Source organism: Mangifera indica, chromosome 1 (assembly GCF_011075055.1).
Source record: "Mangifera indica cultivar Alphonso chromosome 1, CATAS_Mindica_2.1, whole genome shotgun sequence".
Lineage (NCBI taxonomy): Eukaryota > Viridiplantae > Streptophyta > Magnoliopsida > Sapindales > Anacardiaceae > Mangifera > Mangifera indica.
Window position 1 is genome coordinate 3016262 of NC_058137.1, and position 13308 is coordinate 3029569.

The 13308-nt window shown below is 33.8% G+C and overlaps 1 protein-coding gene and 1 long non-coding RNA gene across 6 annotated transcripts; both read left to right on the forward strand.

Moving 5' to 3' along the window:
* The first annotated feature begins 3642 nt into the window (after positions 1-3642).
* Positions 3643-11327, forward strand: LOC123217364 (ethylene-insensitive protein 2-like). 4 transcript variants are annotated; one of them, XM_044638375.1, is made up of 9 exons: positions 3643-3749; positions 3975-4087; positions 4727-5545; positions 5689-5775; positions 5893-6003; positions 6075-6284; positions 7447-7623; positions 7754-10483; positions 10741-11327. In XM_044638375.1, the coding sequence occupies exons 3-9, from the start codon at positions 5297-5299 to the stop codon at positions 11116-11118; spliced, it is 3942 nt and encodes a 1313-aa protein (XP_044494310.1). In that variant the 5' UTR covers positions 3643-3749; positions 3975-4087; positions 4727-5296; the 3' UTR covers positions 11119-11327. The 4 variants fall into 4 exon arrangements, with proteins under 4 accessions (XP_044494310.1, XP_044494326.1, XP_044494318.1 ...); XM_044638391.1 differs by having other exon boundaries at positions 5221-5545; XM_044638383.1 differs by lacking the exon at positions 3643-3749 and having other exon boundaries at positions 3776-4087; positions 4727-4822; positions 5221-5545.
* An 851-nt stretch (positions 11328-12178) lies between these two features.
* Positions 12179-12973, forward strand: LOC123210113. Of its 2 annotated transcripts, none has more exons than XR_006501204.1 (2): positions 12179-12439; positions 12513-12973. It is a non-coding gene; the product is annotated as an uncharacterized LOC123210113 (long non-coding RNA). The 2 variants fall into 2 exon arrangements; XR_006501203.1 differs by having other exon boundaries at positions 12640-12973.
* Positions 12974-13308: the final 335 nt, after the last annotated feature.

Below are 13308 nucleotides of genomic sequence, written 5' to 3' on the forward strand. Positions count from 1 at the left end.
TATATATATATATATATATATATATATATATATATATATATATATATATATATATATATATATATATATATATCCTCAAACAAAGTGCACATAACATTAATTTTTTCATTAATATAACATATTTCCAATTATTTTATAGAAATATCATTAAAAAAAAAAAACCTGCCATGTCTAGGTACAATGAACCAAAATCTTCAGAATTTATAGTAATGATAGTGGGGAAAATTGAATTATGAAATAAACCCGCAAAAATAGACAAACTAGATTCTGGGAAACTTGCTGATTGCCGGTTCTGGGATTCGTCTCCCTTAAACTGCCAAAGAAAAATTAGTCATTTCATATGACAATTAATTTACCTTAAACATGATTAAATAAGTAATTTATATTTAATGGGATTGTAATATTCAGGTTCACTGAACGTGTCCTGCTACTTAAATTTACCCGGTTGTTGCTTTGATTGATGCATTATTCAAAATATTTAATTAATTGTTAACGCTAAAATAGAAGTTGTAGTTTGATGCATTGAATTGTCCACCACTGGACGCAGCATGTGGGCAGAGGCACATTTTGATGCATGGATCTATTCCATGCTAATTAAAAGCTATCAATAATAACAAGATCGGTTTTATAAAGCTTACAACTTCGTCACTTACCGAAATTATACATGTTATTATGTAATTAATTTAATTATATGATAATACATAATTTATATATTTAATTATATATTTAAAAATATTATATATATAATTTTTTTATTATTAGAAAATTTGTTCACATAGTTATATCTTACAAGAGCTAGCCTTTTATACTTACTCTTAGATTCAACAAGGGATGCGACAAATAAAGAGTCAAACTAAAAAATACAAAAAAGTTAAAATAAAGTACCATGATCAATTATTCATATAATTAACCCTCTTTAGTACAAATGGTTTTCAACTATGTTAGAAAAAAACTAGTGATACTTAAGTTTCTTTAGAAAAAAAAAATTAGTTAATGTCAAATCGTATTAGGCTAAATGTTATTTGATAAGATCACATTTTCTTGATTGTGATTCGAAAAGGTGCAATGTAACTAAAATTTCACCTTTTCAGATGTAATTTAAATCAAATTGTATCTGAAAAAGATTTGATCTAACCGAAATTACACTTAGAGAAGTTAAATTTGATTGAATCACACTTACAATGGTGCAATTCTAGAAGTCAGAATTTGGGTTAATTGCGTCCAGAAAAATATGATATGTTTGAAATCGCACCAACCTACTATGATATTGGTCATTGAATCACACCTGTTGGGCATGATTTTTGCCTTAATAGAATAAAAAATGTGTTATCTAATTGGAATTGCATCACACCTTAGCTAATGCAATTTAGGTAAATCTAACAAATTTTTAGGGTCTAAATGAGTCATATAGAACCGGTTAAAGAAAATATAGTAATTTACTTATTTAACGGTATCCTAATCCTTTTTGTTAACAATAAAATATATATATATATATATATTTGAATATACAATTTAGAACACATAATATATTAAGATATGATTGAATAATTTTAAATTAAAAATAAAATAATAACTAACCACGTTATAATAATTTTATTTATTTATTTATATATTTAAAATTATATACTTATAATATCATCCTTTTTTGTTAATGCATTTATGTTCTGAATGGGAATTCAAGAAATAGAAACTTACAGTTTTACCAAAACCTTAATGATTGACTCAACTAAAATTCAATCTGCCTTAGTCACACTTGGGGGCCACTTTACAGTAAGGTACAATTTCAGCCCTTGAAATCCCTCAAGCGTGTGGCCTTTTCTTTTTCAATGCAAATACGTAACTAGGCTTCATCATAAATCCACACCCCGCCGTTGTTCCCTCTAGGTTTTTGACATCTCCTTTCAGCGACTGGTGAAGGTTTCTCCTTTTGTTTTCAGTGATGAAAGATTTTTTCAAATGCCCCCTCACCCGTGAGTGAGAGTAAAGGGCCAAGGCACGTACTTCACGTTTTATATTTTTGTTGGTCAAACAATCACGCCTCAGCTAGGTTGTCTGGTTGAAATTTTTTTGTTTTTGGGTTGTCCTATAGGATTGACACAAAGAATACAGCCAAATATGTCACCCATTTTCACTTAAAATTGTTTTAAAGATGACAAATTTTGATCCCATTTTTCATAATTAATTAAAAGTATACAATATAAAATTTTATGAAAAATAAAATTATCATAACGGGGACTAAAATTATAAAATGATTTAAGTTATTTATCATGTTAATCAGGATCGTATAAAATCGGTTAATCAAATTTGTAAGTTGAACTAAATTTTCTGTTTGATTAAAATTTCAAAATGAAACCAAACTTATTTATAATTGAATTGAAACTATTAGATAATTGAACTGAATTTTAACATCAGTATTATAATTATGCCTATAATATTTAGTAACTTTAATTATTTATATATATATTTTTTGTAATTTTTAAAATTAAGTAAATTTTTAATGGAAATATGTTTGATATGATTACATACGAATGCGATTTAATCAAGTACTTAATTATTTTACAAAATGAGTAAAAAAAAAAAAAAGATAATTAACTAATATATATAAATTGGAAAACTGCAACAATTGACGTAGATTGGTAACATGTTCTCTTTCAGGATTCAGATTGTGTTGTGTAACTGAATCAAGGTTTGAAATAAGGGTGCCGAAATTGAAGAAGATACGATTGAAGAAGAAGATGTGAGGGTTGATGAGTGAAGAGAGTAGATTCCAATTGTGTTGTGTAGTTAACTAAAGTTAAAGTTGTAAGTGATGATGCAAAAAATTACATAAAATACTACCGAAGAAATACAGTAATCTCCTTATTTAAAAATCGATTTGGATTGAATAATTGATTTTAACATGATTGGATTCGATATTCAAAATATTTATATTTATTATTACAATTTTTTATTTGTCTGAAAATATTATGTCCGGGTTTGTGTAGTAATTATAAAAAAATGTTTATTTGTAACACAAGCATCAATCAATTTTCAATTCACACAATAAAACCAAATTAAGAAAGAAATCATTCACCTCTAAATTTTAATTTTTTCTGTTTCATGGAAAATGGACACGGTGTCCAAATTTGTGAAAATGAAAGGTGATTGGTGATGAATGGAAATTTCCACAAAAGTTAGTGTCGTGTGAAAAGGGATCGCCCAGGCCAAACTTAGCTGTTACGGGCTTTTGTCGTCTACCATAACCAATTTTATTTATTTAATATTAATACATTATCTACATCCCATCATTATTCTAGTTAATTTATACATTTTAAAAATTAATAAATAAGATTTTTGGTTTAGTTTAATAATAAAATTTAAAAACTTTGATTTTATTATATCGATTTAGATAAATTTAATTTGATTTAATTTAATTTAATTAAAATTTTTTTTTAATTAACCAAAAAGGTTTATATTGGCGGTATTCAATCCAATTTAATCGGTTTTTCAAAACATATTAATTTATAAAGATTGATGGTTTATATATGAATAGATTTAAAATTATAAAATGTATTTCAGTTTGAAATTAATATTTTAGAGAGAATTATTTATAATTATTTATCAAAATATTTACTTATTATTTCAGTCTTTTTCTTCATAAGACAGGGCACGGGAAAAGGTAAGTGTCAATAGAGAGAAGAAAGAGCTGCGGCCTGTGGGTAATCTTGATGACTTCTTCGTCTCTCTCAGGCTCAGCTATAAATGAAAAAGTAGGGAAAACGCTAACTGTCTTTTAGATCTTTCTAGCTTTTAACTCTGTCATTTGATGTGAAATTTTTGCTCCCTTAGATATACAAAACTATACTGGGTATATTTTCCCATTTTAAACTTATTTTAAGGGAACTAAATAAACCTTTTCTCTTTCTCTCTCTATATCTATCTCTATATCTATGTACAAAAATGTGTAGTAACTCCTCTGCCCCTCATAAAAGCAGATCCTGTTAAAGATCTACTTGTATGCTATCAGATAGGGATATAGATTGCAGAGGTACAAAAGTTGTTAGCAAAGCAATTATTTTGGACAGAGGAATACTACACTCTTAGTGAGGTAAAGATTATTGTTTATAACATTTCTCATAAACTTAATCAGCTTTTTTTTTTTTTTTTCTGGGTTTATCTTTTTTGTTTTCAGTGTTGTAATCGACCTCGATATTTGTGCTTTATGGTTTCTGCCTGATTCAGATCCGTTTTGTGGCTTTGTTATTGGATTTTTTTTGGGATTAGGTTTTTTATTGTTTTGAATATGTGTGCTGTTATTTTATCTTTTGTTATTTGTTTTGGGGTGCTTTTCTGATGTTATGAGAAAATCTGATGTGAGCTTTGAGTTGGGTTGGCATTTTATTCTCTACTGAGTTGTTAAATTTTGATGAGTTTTATATGATCTTTATGGATGTTGTGATTGTTATTTTATCTGATGTGTGGAGTGGATTTGAGTATGTCCTTTTGATTGATTATTTATGTACTTAGGAAGTATATATATCACGATACTGATAAATGATCAGAGACTTCGAGTTTGACCATTCTGACCACATTCAATTAACGCCAAGTAATTTTTAGCTTGTGTAAAGTTATGTTGATCTTCTAATTTCAATTATTTCATCAACAAAATTGTACACAAGTTGTCAATTTGCCAAAAAAGAAGTTATCCTTTTGTTTATCAGTGAACTTATCTTTATCATTTAATCAGGATTACAATTCAAAGGAGGAATTAGCTTGAATTATTTGAAGATTGTATCCTGGATTCAGTTGCAAGAATCTTTCATGGAAGTTTCTGCTAATCTTGGTGAGGAGAAAAAATGAAAATTTATTGGGATGACGAAATCACTTTATTGTGCAATATATAAGTGGATTTGTCTACAAACTTTAGATTGTTATTGGATGATCAGATGCAGTGTTGAAATTTGGTTATATTGTAGTTACTTTGGCGGTGATTGTGCCTTTGACAGGAGCTTCTGAACCCATTCTGTACAAAAATATTTATATGTCCTACATTGTTGGAGTGATATTTGATGCATACACTCCTACATATAGAGTGCTTTCAGCTTTACATTGTTGAAATATGTTTAATTGAAGAAGTTGCTGATATAGTGTTGATTGACTTCTGTAAGGGTGACATCCTCCTTCTGTTGATGCGGTGGTAATAAGCAGCCATGTAATTTATTTAATTTTTTGCATATACAGTGGTTCTTCAATTGCTTGGAAGTGTAATATAACTGTTATACTGGACTGGGATTTGTCTGACATACATAGTAATAACATGGAAGCTGAGACCATTAATGCTAACCAAAAGCCTGGTCTTCTTAATTTGCTACTTCCTGCTGTCTTACCTGTGCTTCTGGTTTCAATTGGATACGTTGACCCTGGAAAGTGGGCAGCAATTGTTGAAGGCAGTTCTCATTTTGGGACTGATCTGGTAGCACTAATGATGCTTTTCAATTTTGCTGCCATTCTGTGTCAGTACCTTTCAGCTCGTATTGGCGTTGTCACAGGAAGAGATCTTGCTCAGGTATCATTCCTTTCCTTCATGATGCTGCTTAAGCTGTAGTAATTGGTAGTTTCATTAATAATTGGTATTGTTTCTCTGTCTCTATAACATTTTTTTGTCAGAAAATTTTAATAATTGTTTCATTTTCTTTGTGACAACAATAGATCTGTAGCAGTGAGTATGACAAATACACTTGTGTACTCCTAGGAGTTCAAACAGAGCTTTCTGTGATTTTACTAGATCTTACTATGGTAGGTTTCTCATCCTGATAATGATGAAACTAAGACATCTATCATAATTTTTTTGTTTACCCTTCACAAACTCCTTATCCTACTGCTATCATCTGATCTTGCATGTATTTTCTCTAGGTTTTGGGGATTGCACATGGGCTTAATCTTCTGTTGAGGGTGGACTTGTCCACCAGTGTTTTTTTAGCAGCTGCTGATGCTGTTTTATATCCGCTTTTTGCTGGACTCCTGGTAAGGTTTTACTCTTTCAAATTATCACTAAAACAATTTGATAGGTAAACTAATTGGTGTTGAATTTTCAGGAGAACAAGGTAAATTTCCTTTGCGTAAGCATGGCAGGTGTCCTGTTGCTTTCGTATGTTTTTGGAGTGCTAATTAGTCAACCAGAAGCTCCACTTTCTGTGAATGGGATGCTAACAAAGTTGAGTGGTGAGAGTGCATTCACTCTAATGAGTCTTCTAGGAGCAAATATTATGCCTCACAATTTTTACCTCCATTCTTCTATCATTCAGGTACATCTCTCTCCCTACTGCACATGAATCCTTGTGTATCTATGTTTAAGAAAATACAATTTTGTATCTTGTCTGTGTTTGGGGTCAGATTGTTTCATAATTATGGGAACTCTATGTGTTAGTTGAACTGATCCAGGATCTGACATGTATGCTTGACTGTTTTGTTTGGTTTAGGCTTTGACATTGAATTTAGAAATGCAGTCTGAAGAGTATTGCCTTTTGGATATCCTGCGGTTAATGGCATGTGACACTGATCCCTATATAATGGTGTATGTTACTTCATGTTATGAACGATGTGAACTAAGGGAAATAGATTTATTTAGGTGACCATTGTAATTGATTTATAATTTTCATAAGATGTTGGTGGCCACATGCAGTTGCATCAGTGCATCTAATTATGTGTGCTTGTAGAAACTGTGTTACTGGGGATGTACTTGGAAGTTAGGACATTAAGAGAGGCAGATATTTTCTGGACATTTATTTTGGAAATCTCTCCATGTAAAAGTAACTTGAAAATTTATCATGCCTGTGTTGCTTTCCAGTGGACACACTATTATGGATCTCTAATGTGGTTTAGTTTTCGACATCTATCTTTCTTACTTCTTCACTGATGCATTTGTGATTACTGCTTGGGAGTGTCAATTATTGTATTGCATGGTTTCATGCTGCATGCTAACACCTTTTGTGTGAATTTCAAGCTAATCAGTGTCATTTAATTTTTTTTTCTGGGTATCTGTTGAATAAAGCATCTGGATTTCAAATGACCTTGGTTTGCTTGCTCCTTTCATGTCAGTGCTCAAATTGTTCCTATTTTTGGATTCTGAGCATTCCTGAATAATTACTAATAAGCTTTTGTTCTCCAGATTTTAGTTTTTGTTTGGTGGGAATGATCTTGAATTAGTGTCCCTTGTAGATATGTCACTGCTGGTGTTTTACTTAGTTTTATTGGTGCTTTGTTTGTTGATTATATAATAAAGTTTTGGAAACGACCTTCTTTGAAATTTCCCTCCAACTTTAACTCAGATTCAGATGCTTATGTTATACTCTACATTTAGGAACTAATATAGTTCAGTCCCTTTTTTTTTTTGTTTCTTTAAATTCAAATATAATTCTCGTTGTCTTTGTTAACTTTCTAAAAGCTTCTGTTCTCTTATTCCTGCAGCAACATCAAGGGTGGCTTAAAATCTCCAAGGACACCATGTGTCACTATCATTTTTGTGCCATCTCATGCATCTTTTGTGGCATTTATCTGGTGAATTTTGTGCTGATGAACTCAGCGGCAAACATTTTCCACAGTACTGGTCTTGTCTTGCTTACTTTTCAGGATGCAATGGATCAGGTTTTATTCTTTCATTTATTTATTAGTTGCTTGTCATGACTTTCTGCAATGTATTAAATTACATCCATAGCAGTATTATTATGCTGATGTATTCTGATCAAGTGTCTTGTCTGTACATTTATGGGAACAGGTATTTAGGAGTCCAGTATCCCCTTTTGTATTCCTGCTGGTTCTAATTCTTTCAAGTCAAATCACTGCACTAACCTGGAATCTCAGTGGACAAGTAGTCTTACATGACTTTCTCAAACTGGACATACCCAGTTGGCTTCATCGTGCTACAATCAGAATCATCAGCATGGTCCCAGCTCTTTATTGTGTTTGGACTTCAGGAGCTGAAGGAATATATCAGTTGCTCATATTCTCACAGGTTATGGTAGCTCTGTTGCTTCCATCTTCTGTGATCCCCCTTTTCCGTGTTGCCTCATCAAGGTCAATAATGGGTAGCCATAATATTTCTCAGTTTCTGGAATTCTTAGTTCTGATAACATTTGGTGGGATGCTGGTCTTGAAGCTCATGTTTGTGGTTGAAATGATATTTGGTAACAGTGATTGGGCTGGTAATTTGTGGTGGAATATAGGGAGTAGTGCATCTGCCCCCTTTATTGTCCTTCTCATCACTGCTTGTGCATCACTTTGTTTGATGCTTTGGCTTTTGGCTACTCCCTTAAAATCTGCAAGTTCCCGAAGTGATGCTCAAGGGTGGAGCTGGGATATACAAAAAGTATCCGGGCCCATTATTGAGAGGGAGAAAAATGATATAACTGAAACTAGTTATCAGGGAGAGGAGCTTGTCCAGAAACAGGAATTGGGTCCAGCTGTGGTAAAGTCCACAGAAAGTCAATCAGATACATCTGTTACAAATTTTGATCTTGATTTGCCTGAGACGATCATGGAGTCTGATAAAAAAATTCTTTTAGGTACCATTCTGGAAAATCGTTCTAATATTACATTTCCTAGCCCTGCAATATTGCATCAAGAGGAATCAGCATCTACAGATGGTTCCTTGGCTGTCTCAAATGTGCCTAAGGAGGCTTCCGGTAATTATCTCTTGGGCACAAAGACCTTGATGATTGAATCACTGGCTCCTCCGGAGAAAACAGTGGGTGTAGAAGGAGATTTACCCACTGAAAAGAATGATGATGGAGGAGATACCTGGGAGGCTGAAGAATCATCCAAAGATGTTCCTGAGAGTACCTCATCTTTCACATTTGATGGTCCAGGCTCATTTAGGAGTTTCAGTGGGAAAAGTGACGAGAGTGGGAATGGTCCTGGAAGTCTTTCAAGATTAGTGGGGTTGGGCCGTGCTGCAAGGCGTCAATTGGCTTCACTTCTTGATGAGTTTTGGGGACAGTTATATGACTCCTATGGGCAAATGACTCAAGAAGCGAAGGCTAAGAAATTTTATAAATTATTGGGGCCAGGGATTGATTCAAAGCCTGTCTCTTCACTGAAAGTAGACCCTGCCATGAAAGAATTTAGTGGTTTTTCCCCATCTGTAGGGGGAAGGGGGTCTGATTCTATGTTAGCTTCAAGTTTATATGACTCTCCAAAGCAGCAAAGAGTACAAAGTAGCGTTGATTCAGCTTACGGAGTTCAAAGAGGATCTTCCCTGGTATGCTTCAACCACATGCAGTTGTTAGATGCATTTATTCAGAGTTCCAGTTCTGGTGTTCATGATGCTGGTGAGAGGAGGTACTCTAGTTATCACTTTCCATCAGAAGATTTGAGTGAGAGGAGGTACCCTATTTTGCGGACTACACAATCTTCCAATGCCTGGAATTATCAGCCAACCACAGTGCATGGTTGTGACATTGCACATCTCAGTCAAATTGCTAGGGAAAGAAATTCTGATTACCTGAATGGTCAAAGGGAGTCACCAGCCCTGAAATCCCCTTCTTTGGTGTCTACAACCTATGTAGATTCACCTGCTTTTGCTATGGGGCAGAAATTTCAAAATGATACGAGCTCTGTTCAAGTGTCTGGATACCAGAACTTTACAGTATCCAGAAATAGTCCATTACAATCTGAAAGATCATATTATGGTGCTTCCTCTTCTGTACCTGTTGATAGTGTACTAATGTCTGCAAATGCAAAGAAATACCATAGCTTGCCTGACATATCGGGTCTTTCTGTTCCCCTGCGGGATCAATATATGGCCAATAGGGGTACTCAGGGGGCTGGCTTAACTAGATACCAATCATCTGTTGGTCGGCCTAGTTGTGAGCCATCTCCGTACTCAAATCCTGGATCCAGGGCAGGAGCTCCTTTGGCATTTGATGAGCTCTCTCCATCGAATGTATACGGAGATGTTTTTCCCCCGCAGTTAAATTCAAGTTCAAGTACTAAATCGCTTTGGGCTAGACAGCCTTTTGAGCAGTTTGGTGTAGCTGATAAAAGTCGGACTGTTGGTGAAGGACTTGGAAATAGGTCAAATACAGATTCTCAAGAGGCTACATTCGCTGGAAATTCAGAGGTCCAGCTTCTTGAATCTTTTAGACTATGTATTGTGAATCTTTTGAAATTGGAAGGATCTGAGTGGTTATTTAAACTAAATGATGGGGCTGATGAGGATTTAATTGATCGAGTGGCTGCTAGGGAGAAATTTCTTTGTGAATTTGAAGACAAAACCAGAGAGATTCAAATGGCTGAATCTCCGTATCTGTCTTCTGAAAGGAAGATTCCTAACACAGTGAAGAATGATGACACGTCAGTTCCAAACTGTGGGGATGGCTGTATATGGAGAGTGGATTTGATTGTAAGCTTTGGGGTCTGGTGCATTCACCGAATTCTTGATCTGTCACTCATGGAAAGCCGGCCTGAGCTGTGGGGAAAATACACTTACGTACTAAATCGCCTTCAGGTACATTTTGCAAACCCTTTCTCATCCATACAAGTGAAGTAGCACTTGCAAGACCACTCTTTCTGTTGTGAGGTGATTGACTTGGTTTCTACTTGACTAAGTAGAAAAACCATCAGATTCTATTAATATTTAGGGGGTAATGATTTTATATCCATGCTCCCACATGGGAGGATCTGCCATGATGAATTTTGCAGTCTGATGTTATGGAAATTTCAAGTGATTATTATCAGGTTTGACTCTGATTTCTTTATTGACAGGGTGTTATAGATCTGGCATTCTCAAGGCCACGCACACCAATGACTCCTTGCTTGTGCCTCCAAATTCCTGTTGGGCATCAGCAAAGGTCAAGCCCGCCTACTTCAAACGGTATGTTGCCACCTACTGCAAAACCAGGAAGAGGGAAATGCACAACTGCAGCTATGCTTCTGGACATCATTAAGGACATAGAGATTGCTATATCTAACCGAAGGGGACGAGCAGGCACTGCTGCTGGCGATGTGGCTTTTCCAAAGGGAAAAGAGAATCTGGCATCTGTTCTCAAACGCTACAAACGTCGATTGGCCAACAGACCTGCCGGCAATAATGATACATCTGGGTCAAGGAAGGTATCAACATCAGCTCCTTATGGCTCATAAGTCCACAGATTCAACTGGATGGTTGATTTTCAAAAGTAGCTCAAACTGTATATGAGGATTGCTCTGTTGTTACAATACAGTCTCACTTGCAGTCTTGTGTATTTTATCCACATGCTGCAAATTTTATCTGCATGTATCTTATTTATACATAGGATAAAGTTTACTGGATTTGCAATTGCAGCAGAATTAATGAAATCGGTTAGCGGAAAGATGGAGGCTGATTAGGTTGCTGTGCTGATTTTGTAGTCCATTGGGGTAGGTGGGTAATTTGATTGCAATAATTCCTACCAATTAACCTCCAAATTTTATTCTCATGAATTTTTCTTTTTCTTTTTCTTAATTTTTTGACGAAATTTGAGCCAAATTGGTTTTAGTTTGTCTTCGAGTCAGGGTTTTAAGTGTTTTTAGTGAGTTCGAGTTAAGGCAGCCAAACTCAATCTAAGCTCAACAATTTTTTTTTATATATTTTGTAATAAACAAAAGAAGGTATGGAAGAAAGTTGAATTGTAATATAAAAAGAAAATACACATATTTATAATAAGTAAGGTGACTTATCAAAAGAATAAAATTATATTTATAAATAAATTTTACAAATCTATTTATATAAATTGAGGTGATAATTTATATTGGAATAATGTAATTATTTAATTGTATTCTTATTTTAAACTCACTTAATCATATATTATCATATTAATTTATATCATAAATTTATATAATTTATTTGTTATTTATATATATATATATATATATATATATATAATATTATTCTTTATTAGAATTTCTTAAAAATAGTAATACCTGATCAAGTAATTTTTAAAATATTAAAAAAATAAATAATCATATTATTTGATTACAAATTATTATACCAATTTGTTTATATATATTTTATAATTTATTTATATATATAATTTTATTGTTTTGATTTATCTAGAAAATTAGAAAATGTGACACGTAAAAGGTCAAAACAGTCATTTAGCCTTATTTTAATACAGAATTAGAAATATTTTGATATTGTATAGAATCTACAATAAATATCTTATACGAAACTGGCGGACGACCGAACGTGAAAGATTCATCAATGATTATTTATTAAATACATATTTAAATAAATAATGGGCAGACACGTGGAACCAGGTGATGAATTGCTGTGTCTCCAAGTCATTTTGATGATTTGCTTGGCCACTGAAACACAGAGACACGTGTAGCATCCATGATCTTCTTTTAAATACAAAAGCACCGCACACTGATTCACAACCATATTCTGTTTCTCTTCAGAGTCATCTTCTCAGACTGACGGTTGCTTAAATTCAATCCTTCAAAGGTGCGCAGTTACTGTTTCTAATTACCTTATATGAATTTTGACTCTTATCTTAATCGCGATTACTTGGATTCAGTTTTAATTTTTAGAGAAGAGTTCCTGGAATCAGCTCATATTTTGCAGCGTTTGTTTTCACTTGTAATCCCGGAAGTTCTTTATAAAACAACAATTAGGGTTTTGCAATTTCATCTTTTTGGGCGCAGAAGAAGCAGGTGAAGATGGGTTATGTGCTGGTTATATCTCTACCGATGATACTGTTCATCATAATTGTGGCTCTTGCATGTTACCTTCTGGGTAGACAGAGAGGCAGAGGTGAAGCCAAAAGAGCTCAGCAGCTTTATGGGCCTCCTGCTCCTGCACCACCTCCTACTCAAAACCAGCCACCAGCAACAGCTCCTGATGAGGGCAAGCCCTCGCAGTCACACTCTCAGGTTTAGAATTGTACAAGCTACGGATGGCTATGTTTTTATGCATTTCATTGCATCATATGTTATTAAATTATTCCACCCAATAAAAAAAGAATCAACTTCAGCTTGTGAATTCCTGATAAATAATGGTTTGCCAATTTCAATTTAAGTTGAGTTGTGGTGACTTATATATTAGATTTTTATGGATTCAAATATTGGATTATCAGGCTTTCAGCAAGGAAATTGGGTTTGCTGATTAACTGAATTTTTACACTCTTCAGGTGTCCCATTCTGGGTCCATTATTGAAACAAACCCAGTCCAGCTTTGCTTAAGCCTAGTTAGGGTCAAGTAGGGGTGGATTCGGACCGAACTGAACTCAAACATCCTTTGGCTTAAGTTTCGTTCAAATTGAGTCAAAATTAAATCCTAACTTGGTTCGGTTTGAGTTTGACGCGATTTTGTAT